This window comes from Somniosus microcephalus, chromosome 7, assembly GCF_052327205.1.
Source record: "Somniosus microcephalus isolate GS21.2 chromosome 7, FLI_Smic_1.0, whole genome shotgun sequence".
NCBI lineage: Eukaryota > Metazoa > Chordata > Chondrichthyes > Squaliformes > Somniosidae > Somniosus > Somniosus microcephalus.
Genome location: NC_140993.1, coordinates 151,761,865 through 151,782,094, shown reverse-complemented (window position 1 = coordinate 151,782,094; position 20,230 = coordinate 151,761,865). Strand labels below are relative to the sequence as shown.

General features: G+C 45.8%; 1 protein-coding gene across 5 annotated transcripts in view; it reads left to right on the top strand.

The window, feature by feature from the left end:
• arfgef1 (ADP-ribosylation factor guanine nucleotide-exchange factor 1 (brefeldin A-inhibited)) overlaps positions 1–20,230 on the top strand; it is a 390,120-nt gene that overhangs the window by 222,205 nt on the left and 147,685 nt on the right. For 3 of the 5 annotated variants that reach the window (XM_085993106.1, XM_085993109.1, XM_085993111.1), the window contains 2 exons: positions 762–1,002; positions 1,988–2,099. In XM_085993106.1, the coding sequence (XP_085849232.1) occupies positions 762–1,002; positions 1,988–2,099 (353 nt within the window). The remainder of the gene's footprint in view (positions 1–761; positions 1,003–1,987; positions 2,100–20,230) is intronic. The other 2 variants (XM_085993107.1, XM_085993110.1) reach the window with 1 other exon arrangement.

The window sequence follows — 20,230 nt, the reverse complement described above, 5'->3', positions numbered from 1 at the left end:
GTACTAAAACAATCACTTCTTTTCTGAACTTGTATTTTTCTCTTGAACAAAGTTTTTTAGGATGAAACCTACTATTAGTAGCATACAATCTAGAATTCCCACAATATGTTAACCTACTGGCTGAAATTTAAAACTGAATATTCTCAGCACCTGTAATTTTTAAAAAAAATATTTTGTTTTAGGTTTAAAACTTTGACTCATTTTTAAATAAATATTCTCAAGATATCTAGACACTTGCCACAATCATTTCTCTAATTTCCTAATAATTTCAAAGACACCACTTTGCAGCTATGTCATTGTAACAAGATGTTTTTGTCTGCTAGCATATCATTATGAAAAAGTCCTGTGGGCGATTGTTTAATAGCATTCTTTTTTGAACTCCTGACTCAACTTTTTGAGCTGCTGACTCAAGCAGGTGAAGATGTTAAGTCCTATAGCTACTTTTGCTTCAGTTGAGGTTTTTTTTCCCCCAGCTTGCAGCTGAATCCATACATTCCATCATGAAGAAAAGGGAATGATTTGACCTTCTAGAATCGGATTATGGATTGGAATTGAGAGAATTTACAGAAAGTCTGTATCTTTTCCAATGTCCCATATTAAAAACAAAATAAAATTACTCAATAATAAAAGCTGCTTTAAAAAAAAAATCAAGTGAACATTGACAATCCAAATAACCCACAGACTGCGGAGTAGATCAGTACTGTGTTATGTTGCTTTTTGTGAAAGGCTGACTCTCTATACTTGTATTTATTTTAAAATAGCTCATTTCCAAAAACTCTTACAATCTTGTATGGATGTAGGCCAAGAAAAAACTTCAGAACAAGACAACAATGAAAATAAGTACCCTGACACAATAAATCGATATGGGAGTATAAATTCCTTGGATTCCACAGCATCATCGGGGATTGGCAGCTATAGCACTCAGACGTCTGGTGCAGACAACCCAGAACAATATGAGGTTTTGAAGCAGCAAAAAGAAATCATAGAACAAGGAATTGAGCTGTAAGTCTGATGACAAAACATAACATAATAGATCTGTTTATTCATTCTGAAAGCTTTTATTTCTGTTTATTGTGCACTGTTAAGTGTAATGACATGAGAAACTGGTATATTGTAATATCTAAATGCTGTCCAAATTCTGCAGTGAAGATCATTTAGTTTTCATTTATTGGTCTCGCAATTCTTGCAAAAAGTAAGTTTTTAAAGGGTTGTTGATAAATTTGGAAATAATAGCATATACTAAATTGAATATAGAATGTTAGCTATTTTAGAGGGAATTAAAAACGTTGGTTTCCTCATCATCTTGGAATTTGCTCCATCAGTTGAATCATTTATATAGAAACAGGTATCAACATTAACTACTGGAGCACATGTGATTTGAGGAAATGTTCAAGTTTTGCATGCCTGTATTACATGTCTGAAGCTTCCTCCTGAAGACATTGGAGGGGCCTTAGGGCAGCAGGCTCACTGCCACCATTGGTGCTGGGCACAGGCTCAAATGTGCTACTGGTCATTGTCATTACAGACCAAATGTTCCCAACCAAGTCTTGGAAGCCTTATGCAATTGCGGTATCCAGGCCAACTCTCAAGGCAACTATTGAAGTCGTGGTAACTTTCACTCTGGAAGCCACCAGTGTCCCGAGGAGCTCTTCCTGGTGTCTTGATGTTGCAGAAATCTCCCAGGCTGTCTAGGTCTTCAGGGTGTTTTGCAGATTGTGGGGAAATTTACCACAATATGTTGGAGATGCATGAAGTGGACCACTCCCACTTGTACATCATTTCAGCCATCTGTGTGGAAACCGATACCACTGCCTGCACATGACATCGATGCTTCATAATCATTGCTCTTATTTCTTGTGTTTTATTTGATCTGATTTTTAAAAAAATTTAAGCCAATAATTCATAAATATGAAATCAGTTTAGTAATCAAGCAGTCAGCCACTTATGTCCTTAGAATTTGAGACAGCTATTTATGTTATTTGTACAGATTTAATAAGAAACCAAAAAGAGGAATACAGTATCTACAGGAGCAAGGAATGCTTGGCACTACAGCTGATGATATTGCCCAATTTCTGCATCAAGAAGAAAGATTAGACACGGTAAGAAGCAGTTAAAACTGTCATACAAAAGGATAATAACGTTCCCAACTTATTTTACAATATTTCCATTTACTAGATAATCTTTCATAGTAGTATTTTTGATCAGTGGTTTTACATTAAACTGTGTTTTCCAAAGGTGTAACTTCTCCCTCCAATGAACTATTTACTTTACTTTAGTGAAGGTAACATAGATTTCTTGCAGTGAACTCAAAGGTACATGTTTAAAGATACTGATTTGACATTTATGGTGGTTATTGCCTGGAGTCCCAACAGCCTTGCAGTCAAGTATACCAATTCAGGTTTTTTTTAAATAGAAAGAAATAGATAAAAGTGGGTAGAATCATAGAATGATAGTGCACAGAAGGAGGCCATATGTCCCATTGTTCTTGTGTCGGCTCTTTGAAAGAGCTATCCAATTAGTCAATTAGTCTCACTCCCCTGCTCTTTCCCTATAGTCCTGCAAGTTTTTCCTCTGTGTTTATCCAATTCTCTTTTGAAAGTTATCATTGAATCTGCTTCCACGACCCTTTCAGGTAGTGCATTCCAGATCATAACAATTTGCTGCGTCAATTTTTTCCCATATGTTCTTGTTCTTTTGCCAATTACCTTAAACCTGTGTCCTCTGGTTGCTGGCCCTTCTGCCACTGGAAACACTTCCTTCTTATTTACTCTTATCAAAACCCGTGATGATTTTGAACACCTCTATCAAATTTCACCTTAACCTTCTCTGCTATAAGGAGAACACCCCAGTTTCTCTAGTCTCTCCAAGTAACTGAAGTCTCTCTAAGGCCTTGACATCCTTCCTCAAGTGTGGTGCCCAGAATTGGCCACAATACTCCAGCTGGAGCCTCACCAGTGTTTTATAAAAGTTTAGCACAACTTGCTTGCATTTGTACTCCTATGCCTCTATTTATAAAGCCAAACAATTGGTAGTTGTGCTAATCTGTTGTGAGACAAGTAAATGAGATAATACTGTGATAAAGAAGTTGTATTGATTCTCTCCAAACTTTTGTGATGATGGCTCAATTGATCAAGTCCCACTTGGCCATGGCCAAATGCAGTGAAAGACCTGGTTTTCAGCCTTTTAGAAACATAGAAAAATAGGCGCAGGAGTAGGCCATTTGGCCCTTCGAGCCTGCTGCGCCATTCAATATGATCATGGCTGATCCTCTATCTCAATACCATATTCCCGCACTCTCCCCATACCCCTTGACACCTTTTGCATCTAGCAGTCTGTCTATCTCCTTCTTAAATATATTCAGTGACTTGGCCTCCACAGCCTTCTGTGGTAGAGAATTCCACAGGTTCACCACCCTCTGAGTGAAGAAATTTCTCCTCATCTCAGTCCTAAATGTCCTACCCTGTATCCTGAAACTGTGACCCCTCATTCTAGAGCCCCCAGCCAGGGGAAACATCCTCCCTGCATCCAGTGTGTCTAGCCCTGTCAGAATTTTATACGTTTCAATGAGATCCCCTCTCATTCTTCTAAACGCTAGTGAATACAGGCCTAGTCGACCCAGTCTCTCCTCATACGACAGTCCTGTCATCCCAGGAATCAGTCTGATGAACCTTCGCTGCACTCCCTCTATGGCAAGTATATCCTTTCTTGGGTAAGGAGACCAAAACTGCACACAGTACTCCAGGTGTGGTCGCACCAAGGCCCTGTATAACTGTAGTAAGACATCCTTGCTCCGGTACTCAAATCCTCTTGCAATGAAAGCCAACATACCATTTGCCTTTTTGCATTTGCCCCTGCTCAATGCTGCAAAGGGAAAACTGGGTCAGTTTGCAGGACAATGGGTATGCACTGATGTTTCGCTCTGAACTTGTGTGCATAAAAAAAAATTTTTCTAGCAGTCTGACAATTCACCATATGTCATGTAGTAAATATGTTGGTGACCAATATAGGCTCTATATAAAGTTTTTTTTTTAATGCCGTGTAAAGGCAGATTTCCATCTAAGCACCATTCCATTGCCAAGGATTGGCTGTGCACTGAAGCATTGGGTTGGCAATGTTGATACGCAACCTTGTCTAACAGGTTTCCTAGACTATCTCAAGGCAATCTTGGGTGAAATGTCATTTTTAAGTGTGCAGTAGAGAGTTGAAAGTTGTCATAATAAGCAGAAAATTGCGAGGGTTTGTTTGTGCTGCAGTCAGTCACCACATCAAATTAACCTCTTAAAGTTGGAACAATAAGGAGTACAGTGGTCTGCACAGAGTGATCATAAACGGAGTGCTTCTAAACAGTGTTAAAGTTGAGAATTTGAATAGAGTGGGAATTCGGAGCAAAGGGGGAAGGAGGTGCTGATTTTTGCCTCCAAAACTTCTTGTGCTTTGTGTTACACTTAAATATTTAATTTCATCTGCCTGTAACTTAAACTAGATTTAGTAATTAGTTAAAAACTGAAGTATAAGCTAAATTAATGAAATACATAAACTTTAATTGATTAAATAGGTCCCTTGCTTTTTGTGGTACAGGTAGACTACCCTTTATCCGGACTTCCGAAAACCGAAACCCTCTAAAAACCGAAGGTTTTTTCGTTCAGCGTAAGTCGTGCGTACGAACGAAGAGGGTTCCGGTTTCGGAAGTTCGGATAAAGGGTAAGTCGTGCGCACGACCACCCCCCCCCCCCCCCCCCCCCCCCGCAGACCCCGCCGGCCCCGACAACCGTGGACCCCGCCGGCCCCGACAACCGCCAGCCCCGACAACCGCCGACCCCCCCGCGGACCCCGCCGGCCCCGACAACCGCCGGCCCCGACAACCGCCGACCCCCCCGCGGACCCCGCCGGCCCCGACAACCGCCGGCCCCGACAACCGCCGACCCCGACAACCGCCGACCCCCCCGCGGACCCCGCCGGCCCCGACTGACTTACGCTGAGCGTCAGTGTAAGTCGTGCGCACGACCCCCCGCCGACCCCCCCCGCGGACCCCTGCCGACCCACCTTCCGAAATCCGAAATTCTCCTTTATCCGAAACTCGGCTGGTCCCGAGGTTTTCGGATAAAGGATAGTCTACCTGTATATATCAATGATCTTGACTTGAATATAGGGGGTATGATTAAGAAGTTTGCAGATCATACTAAAATCGGCTGTGTGGTTGATACTGAAGAAGGAAGCTGTAGACTGCAGGAAGATATCAATAAATTGGTCAGGTGGGCAGAACAGTGGCAAATGGAATTCAATCTGGAGAAGCATGAGGTAATACATTTGGGGAGGGCTTACAAGGAAAGGGAATACACATTAAACGGTAGGACACTGAGTAGTGTAGAGGAACAAAGGGACCTTGGAGTGCTTATCCACAGATCCCTGAAGATAACAGGCCAAGTAGATAAGGTGGTTAAGAAGGCATACGGAATGCTTGCCTTTATTTGCCATGGCATAGAATACAAGAGCAGGGGGTTATGCTTCAACTGTATAAAACACTAGTTAGGCCTCAGCTAGAGTACTGCATGCAGTTCTGGTCACCACATTACAGGAAAGATATGATTGCACTAGAGAGGGTACAGAGGAGATTTACAAGGATGTTGCCGGGAGTAGAGAATCTTAGCTATGAGGAAAGACTGGATAGGCTGAGTCTGCTTTCCTTGGAACAGAGGAGGCTGAGGGGAGACCTTATTGAGGTGTATAAAATTATGAGGGGCATAGATAAAGTGGATAGAAAGGACCTATTTCCCTTAGCAGAAGGGTCAAACACCAGGGGGCACAGATTTAAAGTAATTGGGGAAAGGTTTAGAGGGGATTTGAGGGGAAATTTCTTCACCCAGAGGGTTGTGGTGGTCTGGAACTCACTACCTGAAAGGGTGGTAGAGGCAGGAACCCTAACCACATTTAAAAAGTACTTGGATGTGCACTTGGGATGCTCTAACCTGCAGGGCTACGGACCGAGAGCTGGGAAGTGGGATTAGGCTGGATAGCTCTTTGTTGGCCGGCGCGGACACAATGGGCCGAAATGGCCTCCTTCCGTGCTGTAAATTTCTATGATTCTATAACTAAAACAAGGGTTATATAGGGATGGCAGTGCAGGTGGTGCTCTGCAATTGCAGCATGTGAGAGCTTGTGCAGAGCATCACGGTCCCAGACGACCACGTCTGCAGTAAGTGTCTGCATCTCGAGGAACTTCACCTCAGAGTTGTTGAGCTAGAGTCCGAGGTGCAGACATTGCGCGGCATCAGGGAGAGGTAGAGTTATCTGGGCACTTTGATCCAGGAGACAGTCACACCCTTTAGGTTAGGTAGTGGTAGAGGTCTGGTTAGTGGTCAGGAACAGGAGGGTGTGATTGCAACTCAGATAAGGGGACCCCAGGTGCAGTGCTGGAGGAACCTTGGCCTTTGCCCTTATCCAACAGGTATGAGATTCGTGCTGCCTGTGTGGATGAGGGCAAAGTCTGCAGGGTCGATGAGCAAACTGACCACGACACCGTGGATAGGAGACCATTCAAGTGGGGGGAGCGAAAAGGAATGTGGTAGGGGACAGTATAGTCAGGGGGATAGATACTGTTCTCTGCAGCCGCGACCAGGAGTTCCGAAGGCTGTGTTGCCTGTCTAGTGCCAGGGTTAAGGATATCTCCTTACGGCTGGAGAAGAATTAGGAGTGGGAGGGGGAGAATCCAGTTGTTGTGGGCCATGTAGGAACCAACGACATAGGTAGAACTAGGAGTGAGGTTCTGCTAAGAGAGTTTGAGGAGATAGGGTCCAAATTAAAATGCAGAACCTCAAAGGTAATAATCTCTGTTACCTGAGGCATGCACAAATTGGCAAAGGGACAAGCAGATCAGAGAGTAAAATGCATGGCTCCAAGAGTGGTGTGGGAGGAAGGGGTTTCGATTCATGGGGCACTGGCACCAGTGCTGGGGAAAGAGGGAGCTGTTCTGTTGGGACGGGCTCCACATAAACTGGGCTGGGACCAGCGTCTTGGCGAATCAAATAACTAGTGCTGTAGATAGGGCTTTAAACTAAAAAAGGCGGGGGGGAGGGGTCAGGTGAGGGGAAATTTAGAAATCTAAAATGAATAGTCAAGGCAAAGAAGCAGTGTAACGATTTGGGTAAGGATAAACACAATATGACAGGAAGGGACAGTTTAACGGTAAAAGCGCATTAGCGAATAAGGTGAAAGCAGGGAATAATGGTAAAAAGTTAAAATTAAAGACTCTTTATTTGAATGCACAAAGCATTCGTAACAAGATACACAAATTAGTGGCACAAATAGAGATAAATGGCTTTGATCTAACCTTCTTACGCAGTCCCTCGGAACCGAGGATGACTTGCTTCCACGCTAAAAATGAGTTCTCAGGTGACTGATGAGTCCAATGTGGGACCTACCGTCTCTGTCACAGGTGGGGCAGACGGTGGTTGAAGGGGCGGGTGGGTGGGGTGCTTGGGTTGACTTGTGCTTGGCTTCCGCTTGCTCCCGGCGAAGAGACTCGAGGTGTTCGGCGCCTTCCCGGATGCTTCTCCTCCACTTTGTGCAGTCTTGGGCCAGGGATTCCTAGGTGTCGGTGGGGATGTTGCACTTTTTCAAGGAGGCTTTGAGGGTGTCCTTGTAGCGTTTCCTCTGCCCACCTGGGGCTCCCTTGCCGTGTCGGAGCTCCGAGTAGAGCGCTTGTTTTGGGAGTCTCGTATCGGGCATGCAGTTGATGTGACCCGTCCATCAGAGCTGATCGAGCACTGCTCAAGATGGTTCCTGGGTTGGGAGCTCCTTTGCTGTGCAACTTTACCATTGGCCATCCGTTGCCATCCTTTGCTCTTTCTCCCCCAGTCTCCTCTCTTCTGCTGTTTAAGTTCCCCTGGCTCTAATAGTTGGGTGCATGTTATCCCTAACTGCAAGTTCAAGTTACCTGAGCCCACTGCCCATCCCCTGACCATGCCTGTTCTTTGTTCTCATCAGTGAGCACTGGCTCTTCACTTAAACTTAGCTTCCAAATTCCCAGACCTCTGCCGTCAAGACTACGCTTCTCCACTGGACTATTGATCTAGTGACTAGTGGACCGCTCGGGGGCCAGGGACCGCTCGGGGGCCAGGGACCGCGCGGGGAGCTCGGGGCCAGGAATACAAATACAGGAATTTGATCTAATGGCCATTACAGAGACATGGTTGCAAGGTGACCAAGGTTGGGAACTAATTATTCCAGGGTGTTTGACATTTAGAAAAGAGAAGCAAAATGGAAAAGGAGGGAGGTAGCCCTTCTAATAAAGGATGACATAAGAACAGTAGTGAGAAAGGATCTTGGCTCGGAAGATGAGGAAGTGGAATCGTTATTGGCGGAGATGAGAAATAACAAGGTGGAAGTAGTTTATAGGCCCCCAAACAGTAGATATACCTTTGGATAGAGTACTAATCAACAAATAACAGGAGCTTGTAACAAAGGTAATACAATAATCATGGGGTACTTTAATCTTCATATAGACTGAACAAATCAAATTGACAAAGGTAGTCTGGAGGACGAGTTCATGGAATGCATTCGAGATAGTTTCCTAGAACAATAAGTCATTAAACCAACCAGGGAAAAGGCTATTTTAGATCTTGTATTGTGTAATGAGACAGGCTTAATTCGTAATCTCATAGTAAAGGATCCTCTGGGAAGAGTGATCATAATATGATAGAATTTCACATTGCGTTGGTCTGAAACTAGAGTCTTGAACTTAAATAAAGCCAATTACATAGGGGGCAAGTTAGCTAAGGTAGATTGGGAAATTAGATTAAAAGGTATGATGGTAGATAAGCAGTTGCAACATTTAAAGAAATATTCCAAAATTCTCAACGAATATACATTCCATTGAGAAATAGAAGCTCTACGGAAAAAGTGATGCACCTGTGGTTAACTAAAGAAGTTAAGGATAGTATTAGATTACAAGAGGAGGCTTATAATGTTGCGAGGAAATACAGGGGAACAGTTAGCCTGACATCAGTTGTTGGGAAAATGCTGGAATCCATTATTAAGGAAGTGGTAACGAGCCTTACAAAATCATAATATGATTAGACAGAGTCATCATGGTTTTATGAAAGGGAAATTGTGTTTAACACATTTATTAGAGTTTTTTGAGGATGTAACTAGCAGGGTAGTAAAGGAGAATCAGTGGATGTAGTATATTTGGATTTCCAAAAGCATTTGATAAGGTGCCACATAAACGTTTGCTACACAAGATAAGGGCTCATGGGGTTGGGGTAATATATTAGCATGGATAGAGGATTGGTTAATGGACAAAAAACAGAGAGTAAGGATAAATGGGTCATTTTCCAGTTGACAGGCTGTGGGATTATGCAATTATGAAGGCAGATGGCATGTTGACCTTTATTGCAAGGTGGTTGGAGTACAAGAGTATGCAAGTCTTGCTACAATTGTACAGGGCTTTGGTGAGACCATATCTGGAGTACTGTACACAGTTTTGGTCTCCTTTTCTGAGGAAGGACATACTTGCTTTAGAGGCGGTGCAGCAAAGGTTCACTAGATTGACTCCTGGGATGAAAGATTTGTCCTATGAAGAGAGATTGAGTAGATTCGGCCTATATTTTCTGGAGTTTAGAAGAATGAGAGGTGATCTCATTGAAACATACAAGATTCTGAGGGGGATTGACAGGGTAAATGCTGAGAGGTTGTCTCCCCTGGCTTGAGAGTCTAGAACTAGGGGGCATAGTCTCAGGATGAGGGGTTGGCCAGTTAAGACTGGAATGAGGAGGAATTTCTTCACTCAGGATTGTGAATCTTTGGAATTCTCTACCTCAAAGTGCTGTTGCTGCTCAGTCATTGAGTATATTCAAGGCTGAGATAGATAGATTTTTGGACTCGAGGGGCATCAAAGGATATGGGGATCGGGTGGGAAAGTGGAGTTGAGGTCGAAGATCAACCATGGTCATCTTGAATGGTGCAGCAGGCGCGAGGGGCTGTATGATCTACTCCTGCTTCTAATGCTCATGTTCTTGTCACATAATCAACTTTATTGTCATTGTTAGTGCACAAGTGCAGTACAACGAAATGTAGGCTTGTGTGTACATTTAGATTAAGACATTTAAACATTCAACATTCATTTGGCTTGTAATACATTAACATAAACATAGTAAAGTGCATTGGCAGATGTGCAGGCTTTAGAGTTTATTTGTGGAGTTCAGTAGGATGACAGCCCTGGGAAAGAAGCTGTTCCTAAATCTGGTCGTTCGGGTGCGAATGCATCTGTAGCGTCTCCCAGATGGCAGGAGGGCGAACAGACTGTGGCTGGGGTGGGTAGGGTCTTTAATGATAGCCCGTGACCTCCGTAAACAGAGTTTCTGGTATATGTGCTCTGTGGTCAGTAGCCGGGTGCCGGTAATGCGTTGGGCAGTTTTGACTACCCGCTGCAGGGCTTTCCGGTCATAGTAGCTACAGCTGCCATACCATACTGTGATACAGTTCGTCAGGATGCTCTCTATTGTGCAGCGGTAAAAGTTAGAGAGGATCAGGGGTGACAGGTTACATCCTTTCAGCCTCCTTAGGAAATATAGGCGCTGCTGGGCCTCCTTCACCAGAGAGGAGGTATTGAGGGACCAGGAGAGGTCTTCCGTGATGTGGACTCCGAGGAACTTAAAGCTGTCCACCCTTTCCACCACAGCCCCATGGATGTGGATGGGGGTGTGACTTCCGCCTTTAGACTTCCTGAAGTCCACAATGATTTCCTTGGTTTTCTTGATGTTAAGGGCCAGGTTGTTATCGGCGCACCACTTCACAAGATGCTGGACCTCCTCCCTGTAGGCTGACTCATCGTTGTTGGTGATCTGGCCTACCACCGTGGTATCATCCGCAAACTTGATGATGGTGTTGAAACCATGAACAGCCACACAGTCGTGGGTGAAGAGGGAGTAGAGGAGGGGGCTCAGCACACATCCTTGTGGGGCCCCTGTGTTCAGGGTCGGTGGGGGGGGGAGGTGTGGTTACCTAATTTGACAGACTGGGGCCTGTTTGTTAGGAAGTCCAGGGTCCAGTTGCAGAGGGAAGTGTTCAGGCCAAGAGTGTGGAGTTTGGTGGCCAGCTTGTTGGGGACGATAGTGTTGAATGCTGAGCTGTAGTCTATGAACAGCATTCTGATGTAGGTCTCTTTACCGTCTAAGTGATTCAGTGCAGAGTGTAGAGCAGTTGTGATTGCATCCTCCGTTGATCTGTTTGCACGATAGGCAAACTGGTGTTGGTCAAGAGAGGACTGGGACTGGGTGGAACAGTGAGTTAGAACACTGGCCTTTCATCTCTGGTACAGTGAAACCTGTACAAACAGACACCCCCAAAAAACGTACGCCTGCAAAAAATATGCACTTATTGACAGTCCCCAATAAATTGCATTGCAATAGATATAAGCCGCACCTTGAAACCACGGACACTTGCAAATTGCGAACTGCGGACAGCCTTTAATGCACCAAGTCCTTTTACAACTTACAACACGGGAGAGGCAGGTATGTGCGAGGAGGTCGAATACTTGCACGGCTCTAGGGGTTTCTCTACGGCTATGGATACTGGGTAAAGAACTCACCATTCCACCTTGCCTTTAATTTACACTCGGGTGTCCGTTGCACTGGGCTTCACGCTGTAATTTCCCACCTCCAGCCCAGTGACATCACCCTCACTATCGCAGAGAGCTGCGACTGGCTGTTCGGAACTCTGGGGAAAAATGAGCTACACAAGCACAGATGTCAGCAACAATTGAGGGTCAGATGTCAAAGGCAGCTTGGTAACTGAGGAGCCTCTGGAATCCGCAATCGGGGAAGCTCGGGAGCCAGCAGTCGGGGGAACTCAGAAGTTGGCAATTGAGGGGCTTTTGGAGAATGGAGGAGCTCAGGACTCAGGGAAAGATGGCGGCTGGAGGAGAAAAGAGGCTGTGGGCTGGGAACTGATGGGCAAGGGGGAGACTGGGAAATGTGGGTGGGTTGGCTGGAGAGACTAGGGAATGGGGGCTAGTGATCAGGTGTCACGTGGTCATACGTCATGTGGGTCATACGCCACGTGGTCAGAACATCACATGATCAAACCTCCAGGAATGCCTCCAACCAGGGTTGGCAGCCCGAGACATCTCACTCCACCAGTACATCAGGTACTGATGAGCTGCTAACAGCCCCCTAACCACCCACCAGCACTTCAATTTTTACCAGCTGCAGGACACAGAGGGAGGGGGCCCCAGACAGGGGTCTGCAGGACATTAATCCCCCCCTAATTTGGCTGGAATCTTCCAGGCACTCCTGCCCTAGAGCAGCCACCTTGCCCTGTGCAGGCTGCCAACGTGACAAATCCCAGGATCAGGACGTCCCTCCCTCAATGGGAAAGGACCCTTGGATGGCAATGAACTGGGAAATACAAAGAAAAGAAAATGAATTGAAATCATATCCTGCTGGCAGGGCTCCAGAATTAGGCACGATCCCATATGAGGGCGAAAAAAAGAAGGAACGCTTCAGGAGATATAGCCAATCCCGGGATATTTAGCTCATTACTGGAGCATTCGCGATGCTGAGGATGTCGTGGATATCACGTTTAATCAGTTGGTCACACCGCAGGTAAGGGCTGCACAGGCAGGAAGGGAATGGGTGACCGCCAGGCAGAGTAGTAGGCGCAGGCAGGTAGTGCTCTGGGGGAGGGTTTAAACTAAAATGGCAGGGGGTTGGGAACCTGAGCAGGGAGACAGAGGAAAAGGAAACAAGGAGAAAAACAAAAGTGGCATTCAGAGAAATCAACGGTTTAAATCAAACATGGCCACAGTAAATAATAATTCTAAAAGGTCTAAGAGTGTTACAAAGCCTTCAGGCTTGTTTTTTTGTCTTAATGCGAGGAGCATTCGTAATAAGGTGGATGAATTAGCTGCGCAAATAGAGGTAAACGAATATGATTTGATTGGGATTACGGAAACATGGCTCAAGGGTGGCCAAGGCTAGGAACTCAACATCCAGGGGTATTCAATATTCAGGAAAGATAGGCAAAAAGGAAAGGGAGGTGGGGTAGCATTGCTGGTTAAAGAGGGGATTAACACAATTGTAAGGAAGGATATTAGCTCTGATGATGTGGAATCTGTATGGGTAGAACTGAGAAATACCATGGGGCAGAAAACGTTAGTGGGAGTGGTATATAGACCTCCAAACAGTAATGCGGAGGTTGGGGATGGCATTAAAAGGGAAATTAGAGAAGCATGCAATAAGGGCACAGCAGTTATCATGGGTGACTTTAATCTACATATAGATTGGGCTAACCAAATTAGTAACAATATTGTGGAAGAGGAATTCCTAGAGTGTATACGGGATGGTTTCCTGGAGCAATATGTCGAGGAACCAGCTAGAGATCAGGCCATCTTAGACTGGGTATTATGTAATGAGAAAGGATTAATTAGCAATCTTGTTGTGCGAGGCCCCTTTGGGAGGAGCGATCATAATATGATAGAATTCTTCATTTAAGATGGAGAGTGAAGTAATTGATTCAGAGACTTGGGTACTGAATTTAAATAACGGAAACTACGATGGTATGAGGCGCGAGTTGGCTAGGATGGATTAGGGAATGTTACTTAAACGGTTGACGGTGAATAGGCAATGGCAAACATTTAAAGATGGCATGGATGAACTACAGAATTTGTTCATCCCTGTTTGGCATAAAAATAAAACAAAAAAGGTGACTCAACATTGGCTAACCAGGGAAATTAGGGATAGCATAAGATCCAAGGAGAGGACATATAAATCGGCCAGAAAAAGCAGCAAACCTGAGGATTGGGAGCAGTTTAGGATTCAGCAAAGGAGGACAACGAGATTAATTAAGAGGGGGAAATAGAGTATGAGAGTAAGCTTGCAGGGAACATAAAAACTGACTGTATAAGCTTCTATAGATATGTGAAGAGAAAAAGATTGATAAAGTCAAGCGTCGGTTCCTTGTAGTCAGAATCAGGGGAATTTATAATGGGGAACAAAGACATGGAAGACCAATTAAATGCATACTTTGGTTCTGTCTTCACAAAGGAGGACTCCCAGAGATGTCAGGGAACATCGGGTCTAATGAGAGGGAGGAACTGAATGAAATCAGTATTTGTAGGGAAATAGTGTTAGGGAAATTGACGGGTTTGAAGGCCGATAAATCCCCAGGACCTGATGATCGACATCCTAGGGTACTTAAGGAAGTGGCCCTAGAAATAGTAGATGCATTGCTGGTCATCTTCCAAAATTCTATACACTCGAACAGTTCCCATGGATTAGAGGGTAGCTAATGTAACCCCACTATTTAAAAAAGGTGGTAGAGAAAAAATGAGGAAGACCGGTAAGCCTGACATCAGTAGTGGGGAAAATGCTAGAGTCCAGTATAAAAGATGTAATAGCAGAGCACTTGGAAAACAGTGACGGGATCGGACAAAGTCAACATGGATTTACAAAAGATAAATCATGCTTGACTAATCTACTGGAATTTTTTGAGGATGTAACTGGTAGAATAGATGAGGGAGAACCAGTGGATGTGGTGCATTTGGACTTTCAGAAGGCTTTCGATAAGGTCCCGCATAAGAGACTAGCGTGCAAAGTTAAAGCACATGGGATTGGGGGTAAGGTACTGACTTGGATAGAAAACTGGTTGGCAGACAGGAAGCAAAGAGTTGGAATAAACGGGTCTTTTTCCGAGTGGAAGGCAGTGACTAGTGGGGTACCGCAGGGATCAGTGCTAGGACCCCAGTTATTCACAATATATATTAATGATCTAGACGAGGGAACTAGATGTAATATCTCCAAGTTTGCAGACAACACAAAGCTGGGTGGACGTGTGTGCTGTGGGGAGGATGCAGAGAAACTCCAGTATGATTTGGACTGGTTGGGTGATTGGGCAGATGCATGGCAGATGCAGCATAATGTGGATAAATGCGAGGTTATCCCCTTTGGTAGCAAAAACAGGAAGGCAGATTATTATCTGAACGGCAATAGATTGGGAGAAGGGGAAGTGCAACGAGACCTGGGTGTCCTTGTGCACCAGTCGCTGAAGGTAAGCATGTAGGTGCAGCAGGCGGTTAAGAAGGCAAATGGTATGCTGGCCTTCATAGCGAGAGGATTCGAGTACAGGAGCAAGGATGTCTTGCTGCAGTTGTGCAGGGCCTTGGTGAGACCACATCTCGAGTATTGTGTGCAGTTTTGGTTGCCTTATGTGAGGAAGGATGTTCTTGCCATGGAGGGAGTGCAGTGAAGATTCACCAGACTGATGCCTGGGATGGCAGGAATGACGTATGAAGAGAGATTGGGTCGATTAGGCTTATATTCGCTAGAGTTTAGAAGAATGAGAGGGGATCTCATTGGAACTTATAAAATTCTAACAGGACTGGACAGACTAGATGCAGGAAGGCTGTTCCCGATGGCAGGGAGTCCAGAACCAGGGGTCACAGTCTAAGGATAAGGGGTAAGCCATTTAGGACTGAGATAAGGAGGAATTTCTTCACCCAGAGAGTGGTGAACCTGTGGAATTGTCTACCACAGAAGACAGTTGAGGCCAATTCATTAATTATATTCAAGAAGGAGTTAGATATATTTCTTAAGGCTAAGGGGATCAAGAGATATGGGGAGAAAGCAGGGACAGGGTACTGAATTTGGATGATCAGCCAGGATCGCTTTGAATGGCGGAGCAGGCTCGAGGGGCCGAATGGCCTACTCCTGCTCCTATCTTCTATGTTTCATCCAGTTTACTGTATATACAATGACCATTTTGAAAATAAGGACACCTGCAAATAAAGGACACCTGATGCCAGTTCATTAGTTGCCTCCAATTTGCAGGTTTCGCTGTAAATAAATATTCTTTTGATGAAATTGCCTGCCCTGGCTGATGGGACCTTTGTACTTGCATGGGCCTGGCTTGTCTCTTTGCCCAAAGGACCCTACTGCCAGTCTTTGAAGGCAGGTGGCTCCTGCATTCATCATTCAAAGAATGCATTTTTTTTTTTTAATTCATTGATGGGATGTGGGCGTCGCTGGCTAGGCCTGCATTTAGTGCCCATCCCTAATTGCCCTTGAGAAGATGGTGGTGAGCCGCCGCCTTGAACCGCTGCAGTCCATATGGTGTAGGTACACCCACAATGCTGTTAGGAAGGGAGTTCCAGGATTTTGGCCCAGCGACAGTGAAGGAATGGCGATACAGTTCCAAGTCAGGATGGTGTGTGGCTTGGAGGGGAACTTGTAGGTGGTGATGTTCCCATGCGTCTGCTGCCCTTGTCCTTCTAAGTGGTAGAGGTCGCGGGTTTGGAAGGTGCTGTTGAAGGAGCTTTGGCGAGTTGCTGCAGTGCATCTTGTAGATGGTACACACTGCAGCCACAGTGCGCCGGTGGTGGAGGAAGTGAATGTTGAAGGTGGTGGATGGAGTGCCAATCAAGCGGGCTGCTTTATCCTGAATGGTGTCGAGCTTCTTGAGTGTTGTTGGAGCTGCACTCATCCAGGCAAGTGGAGAGTATTCCATCACACTCCTGACTTGTGCCTTGTAGATGGTGGAAAGGCTTTGGGGAGTCAGGAGGTGAGACACTCGCCGCAGAATTCCCAGCCTCTGGCCTGCTCTTGTAGCCACAGTATTTATATGGCTGGTCCAGTTCAGTTTCTGATCAATGGTAACCCCCAGGATGTTGCTAGTGGGAGATTCAGCGATGGTAATGCCATTGAATGTCAAGGGGAGATGGTTAGAGTCTTGCTTGTTGGAGATGGTCATTGCCTGGCACTTGTGTGGTGCGAATGTTACTTGCCACTTGTCAGCCCAAGTCTGAATGTTGTCCAGGTCTAGCTGCATATGGACACGGACTGCGTCAGTATCTGACGAGTCTCGAATGGTGCTGAACAGTGTGCAATCATCAGCGAACATCCCCACTTCTGACCTTATGATGGAGGGAAGGTCATTGATGAAACAGCTGAAGATGGTTGGGCCTAGGACACTGCCCTGAGGAACTCCTGCAGTGATATCATGTGATTGAGATGAATGACCTTCAACAACCACAGCCAACTTCCTTTGTGCTAGGTATGATTCCAACCAATGGAGAGTTTTCTCCTTGATTCCCATTGACTTTAGTTTTGCTAGGGCTCCTTGATGCCACACTCGATCAAATGCTGCCTTGATGTCAAGGGCAGTCACTCTCACCTCTTGAGTTCAGCTCCTTTGTCCATGTTTGAACCAAGGCTATAATGAGGTCAGGAGCTGAGTGGCCCTGGCGGAACCCAAACTGGGTGTCAGTTAGCAGGTTATTGCTGAGTAAGTGCCGCTTGATAGCACAGTTGACGACACCTTCCATCACTTTGCTGATGATTGAGAGTAGACTGATGGGACGGTAATTGGCCGGGTCAGATTTGTCCTGCTTTTTGTAGACAGGACATACTTGGGCAATTTTCCACATTGCCGGGTAGATGCCAGTGTTGTAGCTGTACTGGAACAGCTTGGCTAGGGGCGCAGCTAGTTCTGGAGCACAAGTCTTCAGTACTATTGCCGGAATGTTGTCGGAGCCCATAGCCTTTGCAGTATCCAGTGTCTTCAGCCATTTCTTGACATCACGTGGAGTGAATTGAATGGGCTGAAGACTGGCATCTGTGATCCTGGGGACCTCAGGAGGAGGCCGAGATGGATCATCCACTCGGCACTTCTGGCTGAAGATAGTTGCAAATGCTTCAGTCTTGTCTTTTGCACTCACGTGCTGGGCTCCACCATCATTGAGGATGGGGATATTTTTGGAGCCTCCTCCTCCTGTTAACTGTTTAATTGTCCACCACCACTCACGACTGGATGTGGCAGGACTGCAGAGCTTTGATTTGATCCGATGGTTGTGAGATCGCTTAGCTCTGTCTATCGCATGTTGTTTCCATTGTTTGGCATGCAAGTAGTCCTGTGTTGTAGCCTCACCAGGTTGACACCTCATTTTTCGGTATGCCTGGTGCTGTTCCTGGCATGCTCTCCTGCACTCTTTGTTAAACCAGGGTTGATCTCCCGGCTTGATGGTAATGGTAGAGTGAGGGATATGCCGGGCCATGAGGTTACAGATTGTGGTTGAATACAATTCTGCTGCTGCTGATGGCCCACAGCGCCTCATGGATGCCCAGTTTTGAGTTCCCAGATCTGTTCGAAATCTGTCCCATTTAGCACGGCGGTAGTGCCACACAACACGGTGGCGGGTATCCTCAACATGAAGACGGGACTTTGTTTCCACAAGGACTGTACGGTGGTCACTTCCACCAATGCTGTCATGGACAGATGCATCTGCAACAGGTAGATTGGTGAGGACGAGATCAAGTAGGTTTTTCCCTCTTGTTGGTTCCCTCACCACCTGTCGCAGACCCAGTCTGGCAGCTATGTCCTTTAGGACTCGGCCAGCTCGGTCAGTTGTGGTGCTACCGAGCTACTCTTGGTGATGGACATTGAAGTCCCCCACCCAGAGGACATTTTGTGCCCTTGCTACTCTCAGTGCTTCTTCCAATTGGTGTTCAACATGAAGGAGTACTGATTCATCAGCTGAGGGAGGGCGGTAGGTGGTAATTAGCAGGAGGTTTCCTTGCCCATGTTTGACTTGATGCCATGAGACCTCATGGGGTCCTGAGTCAATGTTGAGGACTCCCAGGGCTACTCCCTCCCGACTGTATACCACGGTGCCACCACCTCTGGTGGGTCTGTCCTGCCAGTGGGACAGGACATACCCAGGGATGGTGATGGTGGTGTCTGGGACATTGGTTGTAAGGTATGATTCGGTAATTATGACTGTCAGGCTGTTGCTTGACTAGTCTGTGGGACAGCTCTCCCAATTTTGGCACAAGCCCCCAGATGTTGGTAAGGAGGACTTTGCAGGGTTGACAGGGCTGGGTTTGCCGTTGTCGTTTCCGGTGCCGAGATCGATGCTGGGTGGTCCGTCCAGTTTTATTATTCTTGTTTTTCGTAGCGGTTGTTTACAACTGAGTGGCTTGCTAGGCCATTTCAGAGGGCATTAAGAGTCAACCACATTGCTGTGGGTCTGGAGTCACATGTAGGCCAGACCCGGTAAGGATGGCAGATTTCCTTCCCTAAAGGACATTAGTGAACCAGATGGGAAGCATGGCATTAGACACGTTTCGTTTCCTTAATTGCGTGAACTTCACATATGCCTAAATGTATTGTGCCCTGACAGAAACAACGAGGATGCTGCGAAGCATATCCCTGAGTAGCTTTCCAACCCTCCCAGTCCCAGATCCACTGAATAATCAGTAGTCGTAATGTTTGAAAGCCTAGGCCATTTCCTCTTAGCTAGGATATAGTACCATAGATATTGAACATCTCCCACTACCTTGTCATTATGCATGAGTAAGCTTTGACAGGGAATGCTGACAGAATTTTTGACTGCCATGATGAATGCCATAGGAACTGACCCCAATCCTGTCCTCATTGAAGGTCCGTGTTGTGTCTGTGTGTTGATAGAGACACTGAAGACAGGAGTTGGTTTCATAGGTGTTTACTAAACAAAGTCTGGAGGGGAACTAACTGATACAACACAATATACAGGCTTATATAGCCCGAGTGGCCATTACTCGGCACACTGACAGCTGTTCTCTTCTTTGCGAGAATGCTGGCAACAGTGGTTCGCCATGTGCTGGCCATCCCTTCGCTGTTAAATCGTAGACTCGTGAGAGAGTCGGGTCATTTCTAGTTTCCCTTTCAATGGCAGAATTTGTTACTGGTAGACATTCGACTATGGTAGAGTGGAAAATCTCCACTGGGTCTACGGTAGGTGCTTCTTCTACCGTTGGCAACGGTAGGCGCGATAACCCGTCAGCATTCCCATGCTGTTTTGATCCTTTGTATTCTATGTTGTATTGGTGTGCCTCTAGAAAAAGGGACCACCTCTGTAGCCTTTGCGCTGTCATAATGGGAACACCCTTTTTAGGGTTGAATATGGAGATGAGGGGTTGATGGTCAGTCAACAAGGTAAATTTTTGTCCGTGTAGATAATGGTTGAATTTCTTCACTCCCCATACCAGGCTGAGTGCTTCCCTGTCGATTTGGGCATAGTTACGCTCAGCTGAGTTCAATGAGCGTGACGCAAAAGCTATCGGCCGTTCCGAGCCATCAGGGAATTTATGCGATAATACTGCTCCTACGCCATAAGGGGATGCATCGCACGCCAGTCTGATTGGCAGTGATGGGTTGTAATGAGCCAAAACTTCTTTGGACATAAGAACATAAGAAATAG